Raw genomic sequence first — 23,590 nt, 5'->3', positions numbered from 1 at the left:
TGATTCATCAGAAGTGATCTATTGAATCCTTCACACTTCGACTCAGAAACAGACTCTGGGGGAATCAGAGGCCTGTTATTTCCCTCCTCTCTCAGCATAACTCCAGAGAATAATACGCCCTTCTGTTTATACTGCTGTCTCTCCTGCCCACCCACTCTTTCTGGGGTAAATTTAGTCCTCTGTGGCTTTTAGCAGGAAGTGAGGGGGAGACACACACACACGCTACTGAATGGGCGGCGCCAGCTGTGTCATCATTCCATTATTTCATGCACTTGTCAAACAAACAACATTGTGTAGCCACGACAACCCCGTGTGGATCCCACAACCTGGGGCTGAAGGAAATTAAGTGAAATGTCCAGAATTCCATTTGACACTGCTGGGAGGCCAAACAGACATTTCCTCTAACCACAGATCTAGGATTTATTTTTTTATTTTACCTTTACTTGTGCTCATCTGATTATCATAGGATCATTTCAAAGATCTCCTTTACTCGGCTACCGAGCTCGTTCATCAACTCGAAACATATCTCCAGCCTCCAAACAGAGGTGAATAGAAAGAGAGATTGTTTTATTTATTTAACCTTTTCTGGGCAAGTCAGTTAAGAACTTATTTTCAATGACGGTTTAACTGCCCGTTCAGGGGCATAACGACAGACGTGTACCTTGTCAGCTCGGGGGTTTGAACTCGCAACCTTCCGGTTACTAGTCCAACGCTCTAACCACTAGGCTACCCTGCCGCCCCGATCGGATTAACCTGCCTCAACCCTAAACAGGATTTTAGAAATGTTCTCTGACACAGTATCAGTGAGTAGGGGAGTTTCACATACTCAGCCCTGACAGTAGCAGTGAGTAGGGGAGTTTCACATACTCAGCCCTGACAGTAGCAGTGTCCTTGTGTGAAGGAGTGAAGGAATAGCAGGGAGTGTCAAAACTAGTCTTGACATGGCTGCTCAGCAAAGGAATAACCGTCCTGGCGTCAGAACCCAAACCACAGGCTAACATTAGGCCTAGCTACACCACACTGTCAGAGAGGAGCACACAAAGAAGAATGAGACTGAGGTTTGTACTGATCTACGATGTGGGCACTAGGGATTTCTCCTTTAATACAAACAGCTCGTCTGAATTCACGAAAGAAAAACAGATGGAAGAACAGAGACATGTGTCATGACGGGTGCTGTTGAGCACAGAGCCTGGGTAACGGAACAGGGAAAACAGCAACATATAGCCGATATAACAGGGTGCTGTTGACCACAGAGCCTGGGTAACGGAACAGGGCAAACAGCAACATATAGCCCACATAACGGGTGCTGTTGAGCACAGAGCCTGGGTAACGGAACAGGGCAAACAGCAACATATAGCCCACATAACGGGTGCTGTTGAGCACAGAGCCTGGGTAACGGAACAGGGCAAACAGCAACATATAGCCGATATAACAGGGTGCTGTTGACCACAGAGCCTGGGTAACGGAACAGGGCAAACAGCAACATATAGCCCACATAACGGGTGCTGTTGAGCACAGAGCCTGGGTAACGGAACAGGGCAAACAGCAACATATAGCCCACATAACGGGTGCTGTTGAGCACAGAGCCTGGGTAACGGAACAGGGCAAACAGCAACATATAGCCGATATAACAGGGTGCTGTTGACCACAGAGCCTGGATAATGTAACAGGGAAAACAGCAACATATAGCCCACATAACGGGGGCTGTTGACCACAGAGCCTAGGTGAAGTAATTGAGCAGACAGACACATGAAGGCCATTGGGTCAAAGAGGGTGCTGTTGACCACTTGCGTGACGACAAACTTCCGCAGCTCTTTGTTCCGGACACTGGCGGTATTACAGCATATTGGATGACTGTCATTCATATTCCTTTCACCCAGTTCAACGTAACGTCGATACGTTTAGGCTACTACAGGATACTCAAATGTTCCCTATACCCATCATGGAGGTTGCTGCAACCTAGCCTATGAATGAAAGATTACAACGTGCACAGGTAGAGAGAAATATGTGAGTAATCAAGGTGACAGACGGTGTCATTAAATCCCACCTGGCCTGCATCTCGCTGATCTACTAGGGTGTAATCATTAGTCCAACAGATGCAAACGAGAGTTTCCATTGGACAAATTCAAGTATGTTTATCCCCGTTTTGTTCCATTTGCTTCCATTTAAAAATGCTAACAAGCTTTAAGTGCTAAAGTCCAACCTCAAAACGTAAATGGAAAAACAAAAGCTTGTAACTTAAATATATTTATACTGAACAAAAAAAATATAAAAACGTGGGCGGCAGTTGTTGATGCGCTCAGAGGGTCCTTGGTTCAAGCCCAGGTTAGGGCGAGAAGACGGACAGAAGCAACAATTACATACACAACTGAAATTAAAGTAACGTGATTTTTTATTTTTTATTTAACTAGGCAAGACAATTAAAACAAATTCTTATTTACAATGACAGCCTACTCTGGATGACGCTGGGTCAATTGTGGGACTCCCAATCACGGCCAGATGTGATACAGCCTGGATTCAAACCAGGGACTGTAGTGATGCTTCTTGCACTGAGATGCAGTGCCTTAGACCGCTGCGCCACTCAAGACGACTTTATAGTGATAAGCTACAAAAGGCTCACTAGCCAATCACTGGGTTTTTTATGAAATAATAAATTCATCATCATGCTATTAACAAAATATGTAATATACAGAACCAAATATATTTGATTTAACCTGTTGGTACTAGGGGGCAGTATTTTCATTTTTGGAAAAAAAAACGTTCTCGTTTTAAAAACGGGATATTTTGTCAGGATAAGATGCTAGAATATGCATATAATGGACAGCTTTGGATAGAAAACACTCTAACGTTTCCAAAACTGTAACGATATTGTCTGTGAGTGTAACAGAACTGATGTTGCAGGCGAAAGCCTGAGAAAAATCCAATCCGGAAGTGCCCCATATTTTGAAAGCGCTGTGTTCCAATGAGTCCCTATTGAGCCGTGAATGTCCTATCAACGAGCTTACGCTTTCTACGTATTCCCCAAGGTGTCTACAGCATTGTGACGTGGTTTTACGCATTTATGTTGAATAATAGCCGTAGTCGGCTACATTGCGTAAGTGGTCACCTGATGCTCCCAAGGTGACTCTCGCGTAAAATACAGAGGTAGCCATTACTCCAATTGGTCCTACTGAAAAACGAATTGTCCCGACGGATATATTATCGAATAGATATTAGAAAAACACCTTGAGGATTGATTATAAACAACGTTTGCCATGTTTCTGTCGATATTATGGAGCTAATTTGGAATATTTTTCGGCGTTGTCGTGACCGCAATTTCCGGGCGATTTCTCAGCCAAACGTGAAGAACAAACGGAGCTATTTCGCCTACAAAAATAATCTTTTGGGAAAAAAATGAACTTTGGCTATCTACCTGGGAGTCTCGTGAGTGAAAACATCCGAAGTTCATCAAAGGTAAATTATTTAATTTGATTGCTTTTCGTGACAAGGTTGCCTGCTGCTAGCAAGGCATAATGCTATGCTCGTCTATGATAAACTTACAAATGCTTGTCTAGCGTTGGCTGTAGTAAAGCATATTTTGAAAATCTGAGATGACAGGTTGATTAACAAAAGGCTAAGCTGTGTTCCAATATATTTCACTTGTGATTTTCATGAATAGGAAGATTTTTTAGGAAGATTTATGTCCGTTGCGTTATGCTAATTAGTGTCAGACGATGATTACGCTCCCGGACCCAGGTTTGAGTCACAAGAAGTTTTTAAGTAAATTATTGTGAATAAATGATGGTTAGTGGCAGTAATGGGCACTACCATCAATTGTTTTATTAGGTGTTCTTAGCATTCCACCCACAATGCCTTTAACCTATTGTTAAAAAAAAATCTAAACAGAAATTCAAAACGGTGTTGTTGTTTTTTTACAAATCTGAACCAACCTCAAATCACTCAGCACTAAGAATCAGATAAAACCACCTATCCCTGCTCTACTATAGACGAGCAGTCAGACCATAAAGAGGGGCCTCAGTCAGGTGACCAGTAGATAACTATAGATCAGTGGTCCTCTGTCACTCAATTGATAAGAGCATGGCTCTTGCAACGCCAGGATAGTGGGATCAATTTTCCGGGGACCACCCGTACATTTACAGAGGTCAGAGGTCACATTCAGACAGACAGACGGAGCAGCCTCGTGGCCGAGCAGTGCTGAGTGTGAGAGAACACTGTGTACAGCGTGTTACCTGGACTCCCACGGTCTTGATCGGCAGCAGGAAGGCATTGAGTGAATGTAGACTGGTGATCTGCAGGAGTTTCTCCTCCTCCTCGTCTGATATACACGACTTCACTCTCTGCAGCAACGTGTGGGGCTGGAGGGGCATAGAGTAAGTTATGGTTATTAGTATTATTAGCTAGTCTGACATTACTAGAGTAAGTTGGGGCGGCAGGGTAGCCTAGTGGTTAGAGCGTTGGACTAGTAACCGGAAGGTTGCGAGTTCAAACCCCCGAGCTGACAAGGTACAAATCTGTTGTTCTGCCCCTGAACAGGCAGTTAACCCAGTTCCCAGGCCGTCATTGAAAATAAGAATTTGTTCTTAACTGACTTGCCTGGTTAAATAAAGGTAAAAAAAATTTAAAAAGTTATCAGCATGTTGTTGCATAAAGAAGGTCAGTTGGGGTCAATTCCATCTACAGCCTCATTCCAGAATTCAAATCAAATGAATTTGTCACATACACAAGGTTAGCAGATGTTAATGGTCACATACACATGGTTAGCAGATGTTAATGGTCACATACACATGGTTAGCAGATGTTAATGGTCACATACACACGGTTAGCAGATGTTAATGGTCACATACACATGGTTAGCAGATGTTAATGGTCACATACACATGGTTAGCAGATGTTAATGGTCACATACACATGGTTAGCAGATGTTAATGCGAGTGTAGCGAAATGCTTGTGCTTCTAGTTCCAACAATAACCAACCAATAACCAAGTAATCTAACCCAACAATTCCAAAACTACTGCCTTATACACACACACACACACAAGTGTAAAGGGATAAAGAATATGTACATAAAATATATGAATGAGTGACGGTACAGAACGACATTGTACGTCCAATGAAGTTGGTTCAAATTGAAATGGAATTGAGACCAACTCTGTTATTACCATCATGTTCCTGTCATAGACTAGTGGAGCTCTGCTCTCTGACCTTTTTGACCATGGCGGAGAAGTCTGTGATGATCTTGAGGATGTTGTTGGTCTCAGCAAAGTCCTTACAGATGTAGGGCTCATCTGCACAGATCACTCTGATGGCCAGGCCGGGACCTACAGGAGAGGATGAGGTTAACATCACAGATCACTCTGATGGCCAGGCCAGGACCTACGGGAGAGGATGAGGTTAACATCACAGATCACTCTGATGGCCAGTCCAGGACCTACGGGAGAGGATGAGGTTAACGTCACAGATCACTCTGATGGCCAGGCCAGGACCTACAGGAGAGGATGAGGTTAACATCACAGATCACTCTGATGGCCAGGCCAGGACCTACAGGAGAGGATGAGGTTAACATCACAGATCACTCTGATGGCCAGGCCAGGACCTACAGGAGAGGATGAGGTTAACATCACAGATCACTCTGATGGCCAGGCCAGGACCTACAGGAGAGGATGAGGTTAACATCACAGATCACTCTGATGGCCAGGCCAGGACCTACAGGAGAGGATGAGGTTAACATCACAGATCACTCTGATGGCCAGGCCAGGACCTACAGGAGAGGATGAGGTTAACATCACAGCCATACTTCTGCTATTATCCATGTTGGTTCTAAATGTTCCATGACTATATATAACATCCTGTCCTGTGTTGGTTCTTAATGTTCCATGACTATATAAGGTTCTGTCCTGTGTTGGTTCTAACTATATATAAGGTTCTGTCCTGTGTGTACGGTGGGGTACTGACCAGGGAAAGGGTGTCGACAGACGATGTCCTCTGGCAGTCCCAGTTCTCTGCCCAGGGCCCGAACCTCATCCTTATGGAAGTCCTTCAGCGGCTCAATCACTTTTCCCTGGAGGGAGTGAGAGAGGAGACAGCTCAGACCCGAGGTGGGGACTCGAGTCACAACATTCATGACTTGAGACTAGACTTAAGATAAGAAATAAAATAACATCCGACTCGACTCATTACTTTAATTATCTGGCCAGGTTTTGGAATGTAATGTCACTCGATTTGTGTCACCGAGCATCCGTGGATTTCTCTCCGCGCTGCCAGAGACAGAATCGCACTCGCAAGAGAAAAATAAAAAACTGATTGCCTAGTGAAACGCACACTCGACCAAGCTAACTGTCAATCAACACAGGTCAGGTGAGCTAGCACAGTGAGGTCTGGGGGGGGGGGTGAAACGGAATATTATTAATAGGCCAATTATTTATAACATTTATATTTATACCTTTGCTTATTAGATCTGGTGACTAACATCAGCACCAAATGTTTCAAAAACTTTGTCTGTGCTTCAGAACCAGAAAGTGGCACATCTTGACCAATCATCAGCATTTGTCTCACAAAGGCAGGTTATTTAATAGATTTTCTCCGGTTTTACCTGGCAAAAACAAAATAGCATATATATACACACACACACACACACACACACACACACACACACACACACACACACACACACACACACACACACACACACACACACACACACACACACACACATACATATATATTCCCTATAAAGTAATGTTTAGCAATCTGCTACAGACATATCTTTGCCACAACAACAACAGGCTAGCAGGTGATCATTGATCATTTTCATGTTTCAGTTAGGGTGGGTTATAGTTCTAGACCTCAATAGGCGCTACTGGCTGTAGGTCTAAAGATAGCTGTGACAGATGTAACATTCTGGCCAATTAATGACCATATTTGTGAGGTAGAAAAAGCCTACAGACAGATCATGCTTTTCCTCTGATCCGGTGACCTCAGCAGCGTACAAGGCCGTGTGATCCTGGATACTCTGGACGACGGAGGAGGCACAATGTGACATGACATCCCTAGGTGATATTGACTGCTAAGATGAGTGACCTCAGCTGCGTACAAGGCCGTATGATCCTGGTTACTCTGGACGACGGAGGAGGCACAATGTGACATGACATCCCTAGGTGATATTGACTGCTAAGATGAGTGACTTTCAGCTCAAAACATGGTTTATTTCTGGATCTTGCATCACTGTTTTTGGCTATAATGACAGGCTACATTTGCGCATTGATTGGGTGGGGGGGGGGGGGGCACAAGCTTTGAACCACTCCTTTTTAAGGGTTGTGGGACTAAAGTCTGAACACCACTGAGCAAGTGTACAGATATAGGATTGGGTAAAGCACGAAAGTCACATTTTTTAGGGAGAGGATTGCCATAATAAATAAAACACGCAGCTCCAAAACAATAACAATTAGTAATGACGAATATGAACTATTTACTTTGCAAACTCACCAGCAATGAGGCATCAAGAAACAATTACTAGCATAGACATACTGCTCTTTTGGTATGTCAACATCGTTTGTGAAGCATTTGAAATGTGTTGTTAAAATGTATTATTACATAATCATGTGTTGTAGACAAAATAATGAAAATGGCTGTCTGGTAACCTTAATAAATATACAAAGATTTGAGGTTGGAAAAAGTAAATTGCCTGTTTCGATGGGTTTCTTTTTTACTTGAGACTCGACTTGCTTATAGACTTGGAACTTGACTCAACCAGTTCGACTTGGGACACGACTTGGGACACGACTTGGGACACCTCTGGGCCAAACAGAAGAGCCTGAGGTGCTCCAACAAAATTGTGTTGGAAGTTTGTTTCAGTGTGTGTGTGTGTGTGTGCGTACCTCGTCTCTGAGCTTGCGGATGAGCTCCGTGTCGTTGTGGTGTGTTTTGATGACCTCTGCCTTGCCGCTGGCGAGGTGAGAAGCACTCTCTATGAGGTCTGGCCTCAGGGTGCCCTGGGCTAGGAACACCTCCTCCGGCTTCAGGTTCATCTCCCCTATCACCTCATTGGCCACCTACAGACGCCAATCACACACAAAGGAAGTACATTCAATAGTCTTGATTTTTTTTTTAAAGAGGGACAAACAGACAGACATATACAGATAACAGACTAGGTTGAAGATAAAGGTTAGGACGTTATGATTCATGTGGAAGGTATTTGAAAATAAACAGATTCATGGGACCAGCGGCAGTTTCTAATTAGCAGCACCGTTGCTATAACTACCATAGCTGATCCATTGTTGCTGCATATTAGAATCCTCTGACCTTCGTCATCTTCAACAGATAAGACAGGCAGTACCTTGACGAAGGTGTCTCCGATGATCTTCCTCTTCTCCTCAGGGTTGGTGGTCATGTTGAGGGTCTTGCTGATGCGTTTCCGTGGCGTCCGGTCTTCGTCGGAGATGGGCAGGGTTGTCGTACCGTTATAGAAAGTGTGTGCTGCGTTCACCACTAGAGAGGGAGATCACACAGACACACGAAGAATTTGAAACCAAATCAAACATTGTTAAACTCCCATATCTGTTAGGTGAAATACAGCAGTGTGCCGTCACAGCAGTAAGATGTGTGGCCCGTTGCCATGACAAAAGGGCAACCAGTGGAACACGAGCATTGTAAATCCAACTTATATTTACTCTGAAAATGTATTTTACCTTTGCTTCAACTACTTGCACATCGTTACAACACATAGCCACTAATATAACATTTGAAATCTCTATATTCTTTCATGAGATATATATATTTTTTAAAAATCACACTCATAAAATATATGTATATACATACATACACACACTACATTCCACAATGCTACATTTGAGTCCATTCTGGACATGTGTAGGACACCAGCTTGGCTTGACCTCTCACCTTTGAGGTTGACGCCTAACTTGACCTCTCACCTTTGAGGTTGATGCCCAGTTTGGATTGACCTCTCACCTTTGAGGTTGATGCCCAGTTTGGTGAGGGCCTCCTCAACGCTCTGGCTCTCTCGTTTCCTCATGAAGCCATTGTCGATGTGCACCGCGATCACCTGCTCCTTGTTCAGAGCTTTGTTCAGCAGGGCCGTGCACACGGTGGAGTCCACCCCTCCACTCAGCAGAACCTGGGGACAACATTTGGACCAGACATGTCAATCAACAGAACTGGAATGACTTCAACACAGTCTGTTTCTCTCCCCCTTCCATTATCATCTTCTCTCTGGAGGGACACCACACTTTCTGGGAGCAGAGAGTCGATCACATCGTTTCAGTAGAGAACACAGTTCAATATCACTGTCTAATTTAGTGTTTAATAGCTCAGATGAATGTACTACGCCCTTCCACTCCCAGGGTCTCTATGTATCACTAGCCACTAACTATGCCACTTTGTTTACATACTCATCTCATATGTATATACTGTACTCAATACCATCTACTGTATCTTGCCTATGCCGCTCTGTACCATCACTCACTCATATATCTTTATGTACATATTCTTTATCCCCTTACACTGTGTATAAGGCAGTAGTTTTGGAATTGTTAGCTAGATTACTTGTTGGTTATTACGGCATTGTCGGAACTAGAAGCACAAGCATTTCGCTACACTCGCATTAACATCTGCTAACCATGTGTATGTGACCATTAACATCTGCTAACCGTGTGTATGTGACCATTAACATCCGCTAACCATGTGTATGTGACCATTAACATCTGATAACCATGTGTATGTGACCACTAACATCTGCTAACCATGTGTATGTGACCATTAACATCTGATAACCATGTGTATGTGACCATTAACATCTGCTAACCATGTGTATGTGACCATTAACATCTGCTAACCATGTGTATGTGACCATTAACATCTGCTAACCATGTGTATGTGACAAATAAAATTTGATTTGATTTGTGTTCTATACTATATACTGTACCCACATACTGCATCTAACCGTACTGTAGATTCCTCACCAGTACTTTGGACTTGCCAACTTTCTCCTGGATCTCTGTGATGCAGGACTGCTGGCGGTTCTGGACGGTGAAGTTGGAAGTGCAGCCGGCGATTTCAAACAGGAAGTTACGTAATATCTCTGTGCCCCGCTCTGTCAGGTCCACTTCCGGGTGAAACTGGGTCCCGTACAGTTTCTTCTGCTCGTTGGCAATACCTGTCAGAGAACAAATGGAGCGGGGGGGGGCAGTGGAAGGGTTCGGAACGGTCAAAGACAAGGGGGAAGAAGAGGTGGAGAGGAAAGAAGAGCATTGAGGGACAAAGATCTTCATGATCACATTGCGGAATTGACTGAAATTAGGGACGTGTGGTGGTAGACTAAATTAGGGACGTGTGGTGGTAGACTAAATTAGGGACGTGTGGTGGTAGACTAAATTAGGGACGTGTGGTGGTAGACTAAATTAGGGACGTGTGGTGGTAGACTAAATTAGGGACGTGTGGTGGTAGACTAAATTAGGGACGTGTGGTGGTAGACTAAATTAGGGACGTGTGGTGGTAGACTAAATTAGGGACGTGTGGTGGTAGACTAAATTAGAGACGTGTGGTGGTAGACTAAATTAGGGACGTGTGGTGGTAGACTAAATTAGTCGAAATATACATTTTCCTCCAGGCCCAGGATCCTTTGCCAAAATGCATACCTGCAATGATGCTCCCTGACTGGGCCACCACCTTGAAGCCATCGGCCACCTTGTCCACACTGTCCCCATGAGTCAACAGCACCGGCTCCTCTTTCTGCAGGCCCCTGACAACAAACAGGTCACAGACAGAGTCAAAGGTCAGACAGGAAGTACACTCACACAATGAAACAATTCCACCCATATTTGGAAATGCCTAATACAACAGGTGTAGTTAGACCTCACAGCGAAATGCTGAATACAACAGGTGTAGTAGACCTCACAGCGAAATGCTGAATACAACAGGTGTAGTAGACCTCACAGCGAAATGCTGAATACAACAGGTGTAGTAGACCTCACAGTGAAATGCTTACTTAAAAGCTCTTAAATGCATTGTTGGTTAAGAAAGTAAACTGTATAAAATAAACTGAAGTAAAAAATTAAAATTAAAAAGCAACAATAAAATAACAGTAGAGGCTATATACAGGTTGTTACGGTACAGAGTCAATGTGGAGGCTATATACAGGTTGTTACGGTACAGAGTCAACGTGGAGGCTATATACAGGGTGTTACGGTACAGAGTCAACGTGGAGGCTATATACAGGGTGTTACGGTACAGAGTCAATGTGGAGGCTATATACAGGTTGTTACGGTACAGAGTCAATGTGGAGGCTATAGACAGGTTGTTACGGTACAGAGTCAACGTGGAGGCTATATACAGGTTGTTACGGTACAGAGTCAATGTGGAGGCTATAGACAGGTTGTTACGGTACAGAGTCAATGTGGAGACTATATACAGGGGGTACTGGTACAGAGTCAATGTGGAGGCAATATACAGGGTGTTATGGTACAGAGTCAATGTGGAGGCAATATACAGGGTGTTACGGTACAGAGTCAATGTGGAGCCTATATACAGGGGGTACCGATACAGAGTCAATGTGGAGGCTATATACAGGGTGTTACGGTACAGAGTCAATGTGGAGACTATATACAGGGGGTACTGGTACAGAGTCAATGTGGAGGCAATATACAGGGTGTTATGGTACAGAGTCAATGTGGAGGCAATATACAGGGTGTTACGGTACAGAGTCAATGTGGAGCCTATATACAGGGGGTACCGATACAGAGTCAATGTGGAGGCTATATACAGGGTGTTACGGTACAGAGTCAATGTGGAGGCTGTATACAGGGGGTACCGGTACAGAGTCAATGTGGAGGCTATATACAGGGTGTTACGGTACAGAGTCAATGTGGAGGCTATATACAGGGGGTACTGGTACAGAGTCAGTGTGGAGGCTACATACAGGGGGTACCGGTACAGAGTCAATGTGGAGGCTATATACAGGGGGTACCGGTACAGAGTCAATGTGGAGGCTATATACAGGGTGTTACGGTACAGAGTCAATGATAGTCAAACAAACATGTACATGTAGGTAGAGGTAAAGTGACTATGTATAGACAATAAACAGAGAGAGTAGCCTGCGGTCTCTCCTTCACTGCAGCCGAGGTGAGTAAAACATTTAAACGTGTTAACCCTCGCAAGGCTGCAGGCCCAGACGGCATCCCCAGCCGCGCCCTCAGAGCATGTGCAGACCAGCTGGCTGGTGTGTTTACGGACATATTCAATCAATCCCTATACCAGTCTGCTGTTCCCACATGCTTCAAGAGGGCCACCATCGTTCCTGTTCCCAAGAAAGCTAAGGTAACTGAGCTAAACGTCTACCGCCCCGTAGCACTCACTTCCGTCATCATGAAGTGCTTTGAGAGACTAGTCAAGGACCATATCACCTCCACCCTACCTGACACCCTAGACCCACTCCAATTTGCTTACCGCCCAAATAGGTCCACAGACGACGCAATCTCAACCACACACTGCCCTAACCCATCTGGACAAGAGGAATACCTATGTGAGAATGCTGTTCATCGACTACAGCTCGGCATTTAACACCATAGTACCCTCCAAGCTCGTCATCAAGCTCGAGACCCTGGGTCTCGACCCCGCCCTGTGCAACTGGGTACTGGACTTCCTGACGGGCCGCCCCCAGGTGGTGAGGGTAGGCAACAACATCTCCACCCCGCTGATCCTCAACACTGGGGCCCCACAAGGATGCGTTCTGGGCCCTCTCCTGTACTCCCTGTTCACCCACGACTGCGCGGCAACGCACGCCTCCAACTCAATCATCAAGTTTGCAGACGACACAACAGTGGTAGGCTTGATTACCAATAACGACGAGACGGCCTACAGGGAGGAGGTGAGGGCCCTCGGAGTGTGGTGTCAGGACAATAACCTCACACTCAACGTCAACAAAACTAAGGAGATGATTGTGGACTTCAGGAAACAGCAGAGGGAACACCCCCCTATCCACATCGATGGAACAGTAGTGGAGAGAGTAGCAAGTTAAGTTCCTCGGCATACACATCACAGACAAACTAAATTGGTCCACTCACACAGACAGCATCGTGAAGAAGGCGCAGCAGCTCCTCTTCAAACTCAGGAGGCTGAAGAAATTCTGCTTGTCACCAAAAACACTCACAAACTTCTACAGATGCACAATCGAGAGCATCCTGGCGGGCTGTATCACCACCTGGTACGGCAACTGCTCCGCCCACAACCGTAAGGCTCTCCAGAGGGTAGTGAGGTCTGCACAACGTATCACCGGGGGCAAACTACCTGCCCTCCAGGACACCTACACCACCCGATGTTACAGGAAGGCCATAAAGATCATTAAGGACAACACCCACCCGAGCCACTGCCTGTTCACTCCGCTATCATCCAGAAGGCGAGGTCAGTACAGGTGCATCAAAGCTGGGACCGAGAGACTGAAAAACAGCTTCTATCTCAAGGCCATCAGACTGTTAAACAGCCACCACTAACATTGAGTGGCTGCTGCCAACACACTGACTCAACTCCAGCCACTTCAATAATGGGAATTGATAGGAAAGGATGTAAAATATATCACTAGCCACTTTAAACAATGCTACCTAATATAATGTTTACATACCCTACATTATTCATCTCATATGTATACGTATATACTGTACTCTATCATCTACTGCATCCTTATGTAATACATGTATCACTAGCCACTTTAACTATGCCACTTTGTTTACATACTCATCTCATATGTATATACGGTACTCGATGCCATCTACTGTATCTTGCCTATGCTGCTCTGCACCATCACTCATTCATATCTTTATGTACATATTCTTTATCCCCTTACACTGTGTATAAGAAATTAGTTTTGGAATTGTTAGTTAGATTACTTGTTGGTTATTACTGCATTGTCGGAACTGGAAGCACAAGCATTTTAGCTACACTCGCATTAACATCTGCTAACCATGTGTATGTGACAAATAAAATTGGATTTGAACAGGGGTCACTGCTAAAGGTTCAGGTGGCCCTTTGATTAGCTGTTCAGGAGTCTTATAGCTTGGGGTAGAAGCTGTTCAGAAGCCCTTTGGAACTCAATGTGCTTTGTGTCCAACTGTGTGTAATGTCTGAGAGAGGGAGGACTGTGGTTTTCTTATTTTGGAGTGTTTGTGTGTGACGGCCAGGGAAACGATGTGACTGTTGGAATTTTTGGTCCAGTTGGCGTCAAACACATGGCTCTGGGACAAACCAATGGAGGAAAAAACCCCACTTGTTCTTGAAATAGCCTACCCTGTCAACCTCTCGACTTGGTTCTGCTGAAACTCTTTTCGAGCTGCCTCCTCTAAACAATCTTCTTTAGATTATTCGTCTGAACCCACCTGAAGAGAGAGCAGGTGTTGTCCAGTCCGATGTTGAACACGCCATCCTCTCTCACACTCTTCCTGTGTACTGTCCCTCCAAAAACCTTATTCATCATCTGTGGAGAGGACAATTGATCATTAGACTCTTAAAAATCTGCATTTTTTTTATTTTATTGATTGATTGATTGAAAGATGTCATTTCAATTTGTATGTGATCGTAAGAAAGTGATTCTTAGTGGATTTTTGATTTTTTTTTTTTAAATCAATTGATCTGTCTAGACACACCGTTATTGTAGGTGGTGAAATCATGAACCCGGAGTTTTATGCTAAGGGGTTTTGAGCTGAGGTTTCATGTGCCTTCGGGAAAGTATATAGACCCCATTACTTTTTCTACATTTTGTTTCCTTATTGGATTGAATAAAATAAAGTAATCATCAATCTACACCCAATACCCCATTATGACAGATCAATCTACACCCAATACCCCATTATGACAAAGATCAATCTACACTCAATATCTCATTATGACAGATCTACACCCAATACCCCATTTTTTTATTTGAAATAAATTAGCAAACATTTCTAAAAAATAAAAAATAACGTTTTTGCTGTAATTGGAGGTATTTTGCGTAGCTTGAGGGGCGGGGGGGATATTTAGAATAAGCCTGTAACCTAACAATGTGGAAAAAGTCAATGGGTCCCAATACTTTCCAAAGGCACCGTGTGTGTATTTCTCAGGGCCCTCCTACCTGCATTCCATAGCAGATACCCAGGACAGGCTTTCCAATGGTGAATATGGCCGGGTCAAACCAGGGGGCATCCTCAGCGTACACAGAGTTAGGACCACCAGAGATGATGATCGCCCTGGAGACGGAGAAAAGGGGGAGGAGTAAAGAGTGAAGAACGAGGGAGGAGAAATATTCAAAGGCAAAAATATATATATATATATATGGCTCAGTTGGTAGAGCATTGTGCTTGCAACGGCAGGGTTGTGTGTTCGATTCCCGGGACCACCCGTATGAACTCATGACTACGTCACTTTGAAGAAAAGCCTCTGCTAAATGGGGTTTAAAATGTAACCATACTCAAGAGTAGTCATTTTCAGGACAAATAACATACACACTCCCTGTCAGGCTGTCCTGACCACTGTGTTCCTTTTATATAGAACTGTTTTACTTTTGTATAGAACTGCAGGCTCCCTGTCAGGCTGTCCTGACCACTGTGTTCCTTTTATATAGAACTGTTTTACTTTTGTATAGAACTGCAGGCTCCCTGTCAGGCTGTCCTGACCACTGTGTTCCTTTTATATAGAACTGTTTTACTTGTGTATAGAACTGCAGGCTCCCTGTCAGGCTGTCCTGACCACTGTGTTCCTTTTATATAGAACAGTTTTACTTTTGTATAGAACTGCAGGCTCCCTGTCAGGCTGTCCTGACCACTGTGTTCCTTTTATATAGAACTGTTTTACTTTTGTATAGAACTGCAGGCTCCCTGTCAGGCTGTCCTGACCACTGTTCCTCCACAGACTTCAAAGACGATGGGCAGAAAGAGATGTTAAAAATGATCACACTAGGTGTTATTGTTCTGACAGGTTCTCTCTCTTCCACACCATATGCATTTTTCTTATTCGTTTCAAATCGTTCGGTCCAGGTTTGTTGACTTGTAAATGCCACCCGGGTGCAAGTGTGCTGTCAGTCAGTCTCACCTGAAGCCTTGTTCTCTGATGGCGAAGGCTGGCGTCTCTAGTGGGAGGATCTCTGAGCGGACAAACAGCTCTCTGATCCGCCTGTCAATCACCTTGCCGTACTGAGCCCCGGCGTCCAGGATGACCACCGCCCCCTCACATGAACCATTCTGAGGCTCAACGCTGCTGATGTCCAGCTGGGGGAGAAAAATAAATAAATACACTGTCCTGACCACGTAGGAACACTCAATCAGGATAACAACACAGGCCTACGTGTGGAATAGCCTTCAACCATATAGACTCATCAAGGGTAGCATGGGATGTTTTGAATGAAGATACAACAGCCTAAATTCCCCAACAGTGGTTGAATCAAGGGGTGTTCAAAAAAAAAAGCGTTGCAAAACCTTGCACTCGTTCAAAGACAGGCAAAACATTTACGATGGTGAATGGCCGCCACTTCACCAACCTCACAGGAACGAGATTCGTTAAGGCCATAACGCAATTTGAGACATGCGAGTCTCAGTACTGAGAAGAGGGCACACGTGACGAGACGTTACACACTTATTCAGTCCCTCATGAGAATCACATGAGTCACACAGACACTAGAGGCCTAACCAGGGGCCAGCTAGAGGCCTAACCAGGGGCCAGCTAGAGGCCTTACCAGGGGCCAGCTAGAGGCCTAACCAGGGGCCAGCTAGAGGCCTAACCAGGGGCCAGCTAGAGGCCTAACCAGGGGCCAGCTAGAGGCCTAACCAGGGGCCAGCTAGAGGCCTAACCAGGGGCCAGCTAGAGGCCAGCTAGAGGACTGACCAGGTCCAGTAGGGGCCAGCTAGAGGACGTACCAAGTCCCGTAGTGGCCAGCTAGAGGACGTACCAGGTCCAGTAGGGGCCAGCTAGAGGACTGACCAGGTCCAGTAGGGGCCAGCTAGAGGACTGACCAGGTCCAGTAGGGGCCAGCTAGAGGACTGAGCAGGTCCAGTAGTGGCCAGCTAGAGGACTGACCAGGTCCGGTTGGGGCCAGCTAGAGGACTGACCAGGTCCGGTAGGGGCCAGCTTGAGGACTGACCAAGTCCGGTAGGGGCCAGCTAGAGGACTGACCAGGTCCAGTAGAGGCCAGCTAGAGGACTGACCAGGTCCAGTAGGCGACAGCTAAAGGACTGAGCAGGTCCAGTAGGGGCCAGCTAGAGGTCTGACCAGGTCCAGTAGGGGCCAGCTAGAGGACTGACTAGGTCCAGTAGGGGCCAGCTAGACCATACAGTGAAGTCACAGATGCCAAACTTGGATGCTTTAATCCACCCTATTAGATTTCTAGTAGATATTTCTAGCCAGGATTCACAAGCCAATGGACGTTACTTTAGAATAGATAGATCTACACAAATTGTTCTGCAGTTATATATATATATATATATATATATATATATATATATATATGCCTGCCCCTTATGCATGATTGATGAAGGCAGCCATTGATAAATTGATGTGATCAGTCAATGTTACCAAGGGAGATTGTCTTAGGAATATTAAGCTTATAAACCATAATGATGCTATCAAAACTGTACATTTCTCATGCATTACATTTGGGCATTAGATATGGGCAAAACATTAAACGCACCACTCAAGTAAATTGTGAAATAAGAGAGCAGCGGGTCCCCACGTGGTTTCTGACACTACGTGCTTCCGTCAATGAAAAACAACAGGCTCGTGTATCAAACACCGCAAGTGACACCATAAAAACACCAAAACATTTCATATAAAACCGCTTCGATGCCGAGTTGTCATACCGGGCCTGTTTTCCTGGGAAAGTAAAATGGAGTACTTGTGGATATGAAAATAATACGATGGTTGGCCTATGTTGCAGTTGGCACAACTGTGGTGGGTGGACAGACCGGAGACCGGGCGCTAGCTAACTAACAAGTCATAGTTAGCCATCTAGCGTTAGCTGTCAACCCGATTATTTATGTTAAAATTACCCAACAAATGTACATGGTTCGTAACACGAAATCTCTAACTATTGCTATAAGGGTTAAACATGATGTTAAGTCCACGACCATCTGGAACTGCACTGCTAGTTATTCTGCTAGTGTGGGTTAACTATATATCGGACTATACCTAACGTTGCAGATAGCTACATATCCAGCTGTGCGGCAGCAGCTAGGCTACATTCCACGCGGCTTCTGCTAGCTGACGAGCTAGTAATATATACACAATGAAAGATGCAACAGTGGCATAAAAGTTACATTCACTGTATGCTGGATGTTTATTTTATTTTTAAATTCCAAAAACATACGTTTAAAAGACGAGGCGACAGGCATCCCAGGCTGGGGGAGCACGCACGCCGTAAGTTTGCTGAAAACACGACACAGGCCGTAGCTAACCGGGGACTCTCCCAGCTCCCATGTACCGCAGCCAAAACATTGAACAAGAAACGGGCTATGTTGCTCCCATGGCGGCACACAGGCCGTTGTTTGACTGACCTTGGTTTCTCCGTTGCACAGAGCCATGGATGACTGTAGCGGAATGAACTCTCCTCCTCGGTCTTCCAGATCTCGTACGCAACAGAGACTAGTGGATGCTCGCGGAGTTGGTGCGCCGACCGCTGACGACAATGTGCGCTAACGAGTACTTCCCTACTACAATACTCACTAGGGTGGCTGTTCAACTACTTCACTCAATGCATGTGACTGTTCCCTCCTTCTCGGAGAGTAGTGAGTACTAATGGCTGTCTGCGTGGGAATTTGGGCTTCTACGGACGAATTACTCCTGGATAATTCAATGAAAAAGTTTATTATGGAAAAGCTTCAGCAGTTTACAAGCGAAAGAATTTGTCCTATGTCTAATTGTCTATATCACGTGAATAATTTAGTTCGGCTATGTAATTACATAGCAGACTAAACTCAACTCCATGGTGAAATAACTGAATGATGAACTCCTTCACCATGGAGTTGAGTTTAGTCCGCAATGTAATTGAAGGATTTATGTTATCCTAGGATACGAGGCCTAAATCATAATCGGGGCGTCCCATAACGCCCCTTACCATGATGTTGACCTGCCAGAAATAGCACCTCTGTGTTTCTCTGGGGCCCCAACACCTCAGCACCTTCATATATCAGCCATAGCATCTGTGGTTTAATGTGGTTTAAAACCATTTAGAGGAACAGCCACTCTCCAGGGAAATAAATGACAAAGAAATAGCAAGAGATGTATCCATTCTCTTAGTGTGTTTTAGTTGTCGGGGTGGATTTTGCAGCCTAGGCGACTACTCTCCTTTTGTCAGTGGGGTAAAGTAGTAGCCGGGAAGAATCAGATCCAGCCTCCGAGAGGCCTCTTTGGTTTCAGGTGAGCACTGTGTGCTAATTGTCCCCCTCTCTCATTCTCTCCTATCAGTTAGTTGGAGGGATACTTTTGGATCCCTCTGTGGGTGAAGTGTAACAGGAGCTATGAAGGGAAATCCAGACACCAGTAAGTCGTGATCATGGATTCAACTTCAACTCGACAAAACAGAGTGTTTGCACACTCACTGCATGTAAACATGGTACACTGCATCTAAACATGGTACACTGCATGTAAACATGTTACACTGCATGTAAACATGGTACACTGCATCCAAACATGGTACACTGCATGTAAACATGGTACGCTGCATGTAACCATGGTACACTGCATGTAAACATGGTACACTGCATCCAAACATGGTACACTGCATGTAAACATGGTACACTGCATGTAAACATGGTACGCTGCATGTAAACTGCATTTTAAACATGGTACACTGCATGTAGACATGGTACACTACATGTAAACATGGTACACTGCATGTAAACTTGGTACACTGCATGCAAACATGGTACACTGCATGTAAACATGGTGCGCTGCATGTAAACTGCATGTAAACATGGTACACTGCATGTCAACTGATTTAAACATGGTACACTGCATGTAAACATGGTACACTGCATGTAAACATGGTACACTGCATCTAAACATGGTACAATACATGTAAACATGGTACACTACATGTAAACTGCATGTAAACATGGTACACTGCATGTAAACTGCATTTTAAATATGGTACACTGCATGCAAACATGGTACACTGCATGTAAACATGGTACACTGCATGCAAACATGGTACACTGCATGTAAACATGGTACACTACATGTAAACATGGTACACTGCATGTAAAAATGGTACACTGCATGCAAACATGGTACACTGAATGTAAACATGGCACACTGCATGTAAACATGGTACACTGCATGTAAACATGGTACGCTGCATGTAAACTGCATGTAAACATGGTACACTGCATGTCAACTGATTTAAACATGGTACACTGCATGTAAACATGGTACACTGCATGTAAACATGGTACAATACATGTAAACATGGTACACTACATGTAAACTGCATGTAAACATGGTACACTGCATGTCAACTGATTTAAACATGGTACACTGCATGTAAACATGGTACACTGCATGTAAACATGGTACAATACATGTAAACATGGTACACTACATGTAAACTGTATGTAAACATGGTACACTGCATGTAAACTGCATTTTAAATATGGTACACTGCATGTAAACATGGTACACTGCATGTAAACATGGTACACTGCATGCAAACATGGTACACTGCATGTAAACATGGTACACTACATGTAAACTGCATGCAAACATGGTACACTGCATGTAAACATGGTACACTGCATGTAAACATGGTACACTACATGTAAACTGCATGTAAACATGGTACACATAATGTAAACATGGTACACTGCATGCAAACATGGTACACTGCATGTAAACATGGTACACTGCATGTAAACATGGTTCACTACATGTAAACTGCATGTACACATGGTACACTGCATGTAAACATGGTACACTGCATGTAAACATGGTACACTGCATGTAAACATGGTACACTGCATGTAAACTGAATGTAAACATGGTACACTGCATGTCAACTGATTTAAACATGGTACACTGCATGTAAACATGGTACACTGCATGTAAACATGGTACAATACATGTAAACATGGTACACTACATGTAAACTGCATGTAAACATGGTACACTGAATGTAAACTGCATTTTTAATATGGTACACTGCATGTAAACATGGTACACTGCATGTAAACATGGTACACTGCATGCAAACATGGTACACTGCATGTAAACTGTATGTAAACATGGTACACTGCATGTAAACTGCATTTTAAATATGGTACACTGCATGTAAACATGGTACACTGCATGTAAACATGGTACACTGCATGCAAACATGGTACACTGCATGCAAACATGGTACACTGCATGTAAACATGGTACACTGCATGTAAACATGGTTCACTACATGTAAACTGCATGTACACATGGTACACTGCATGTACACATGGTACACTGCATGTAAACATGGTACACTGCATGTAAACATAGTATGCTGCATGTAAACTGAATGTAAACATGGTACACTGCATGTCAACTGATTTAAACATGGTACACTGCATGTAAACATGGTACACTGCATGTAAACATGGTACAATACATGTAAACATGGTACACTACATGTAAACTGCATGTAAACATGGTACACTGAATGTAAACTGCATTTTTAATATGGTACACTGCATGTAAACATGGTACACTGCATGTAAACATGGTACACTGCATGTAAACATGGTACACTGCATGTAAACTGAATGTAAACATGGTACACTGCATGTCAACTGATTTAAACATGGTACACTGCATGTAAACATGGTACACTGCATGTAAACATGGTACAATACATGTAAACATGGTACACTACATGTAAACTGCATGTAAACATGGTACACTGAATGTAAACTGCATTTTTAATATGGTACACTGCATGTAAACATGGTACACTGCATGTAAACATGGTACACTGCATGCAAACATGGTACACGGCATGTAAACTGTATGTAAACATGGTACACTGCATGTAAACTGCATTTTAAATATGGTACACTGCATGTAAACATGGTACACTGCATGTAAACATGGTACACTGCATGCAAACATGGTACACTGCATGTAAACATGGTACACTGCATGTAAACATGGTACACTACATGTAAACTGCATGTAAACATGGTACACATAATGTAAACATGGTACACTGCATGTACACATGGTACACTGCATGTACACATAGTACACTGCATGTAAACATGGTACACTGCATGTAAACATAGTATGCTGCATGTAAACTGAATGTAAACATGGTACACTGCATGTCAACTGATTTAAACATGGTACACTGCATGTAAACATGGTACACTGCATGTAAACATGGTACAATACATGTAAACATGGTACACTACATGTAAACTGCATGTAAACATGGTACACTGAATGTAAACTGCATTTTTAATATGGTACACTGCATGTAAACATGGTACACTGCATGTAAACATGGTACACTGCATGCAAACATGGTACACTGCATGTAAACATGGTACACTACATGTAAACTGCATGCAAACATGGTACACTGCATGTAAACATGGTACACTGCATGTAAACATGGTACACTACATGTAAACATGGCACACTGCATGTAAACATGGTACACTGCATGTAAACATGGTACACTACATGTAAACTGCATGTAAACATGGTACACATAATGTAAACATGGTACACTGCATGCAAACATGGTACACTGCATGTAAACATGGTACACTGCATGTAAACATGGTTCACTACATGTAAACTGCATGTACACATGGTACACTACATGTAAACATGGTACACTGCATGTAAACATGGTAAACTGCATGTAAACATGGTACACTACATGTAAACATGGTACACTGCATATAAACTGCATGTAAACAGGGTACACTGCATGTAAACATGGTACACTGCATGTAAACATGGTACAATACATGTAAACATGGTACACTGCATGTAAACTGCATTTTAAACATGGTACACTGCATGTAAACATGCTACACTGCATGCAAACATGGTACACTGCATGTAAACATGGTACACTACATGTAAACTGCATTCAAACATGGTACACTGCATGTAAACATGGTACACTGCATGTTAACATGGTACACTACATGTAAACTGCATGTACACATGGTACACTACATGTAAACATGGTACACTGCATGTAAACATGGTACACTGCATGCAAACATGGTACACTGCATGTAAACATGGTACACTACATGTAAACTGCATGTAAACATGGTACACATAATGTAAACATGGTACACTGCATGCAAACATGGTACACTGCATGTACACATGGTACACTGCATGTACACATGGTACACTGCATGTAAACATGGTACACTGCATGTAAACATAGTATGCTGCATGTAAACTGAATGTAAACATGGTACACTGCATGTAAACATGGTACAATACATGTAAACATGGTACACTACATGTAAACTGCATGTAAACATGGTACACTGAATGTAAACTGCATTTTTAATATGGTACACTGCATGTAAACATGGTACACTGCATGTAAACATGGTACACTGCATG

At 43.7% G+C, this 23,590-nt stretch overlaps 1 protein-coding gene across 1 annotated transcript in view; it reads right to left on the bottom strand.

Annotated features, from left to right (window-relative positions):
- Positions 1–18,693, bottom strand: part of LOC135530209 (GMP synthase [glutamine-hydrolyzing]) — a 23,952-nt gene extending 5,259 nt beyond the window's left edge. Inside the window, exons 1-12 of the mRNA XM_064958578.1 lie at positions 18,520–18,693; positions 16,067–16,242; positions 15,111–15,225; positions 14,380–14,477; positions 10,651–10,754; positions 9,976–10,169; positions 8,966–9,131; positions 8,334–8,485; positions 7,876–8,049; positions 5,954–6,059; positions 5,204–5,319; positions 4,230–4,355 (exon numbers count right to left, since the gene is read on the bottom strand). Of these exons, the coding sequence (XP_064814650.1) occupies positions 4,230–4,355; positions 5,204–5,319; positions 5,954–6,059; positions 7,876–8,049; positions 8,334–8,485; positions 8,966–9,131; positions 9,976–10,169; positions 10,651–10,754; positions 14,380–14,477; positions 15,111–15,225; positions 16,067–16,242; positions 18,520–18,546 (1,554 nt within the window). The 5' untranslated portion in view covers positions 18,547–18,693. The remainder of the gene's footprint in view (positions 1–4,229; positions 4,356–5,203; positions 5,320–5,953; positions 6,060–7,875; positions 8,050–8,333; positions 8,486–8,965; positions 9,132–9,975; positions 10,170–10,650; positions 10,755–14,379; positions 14,478–15,110; positions 15,226–16,066; positions 16,243–18,519) is intronic.
- Positions 18,694–23,590: the final 4,897 nt, after the last annotated feature.

This window comes from Oncorhynchus masou, unplaced genomic scaffold, assembly GCF_036934945.1.
Source record: "Oncorhynchus masou masou isolate Uvic2021 unplaced genomic scaffold, UVic_Omas_1.1 unplaced_scaffold_1291, whole genome shotgun sequence".
Taxonomy (NCBI): Eukaryota; Metazoa; Chordata; class Actinopteri; order Salmoniformes; family Salmonidae; genus Oncorhynchus; species Oncorhynchus masou.
The sequence above is the reverse complement of the archived record's forward strand: the minus strand, read 5'-3'. Positions and strand labels throughout refer to the sequence as shown.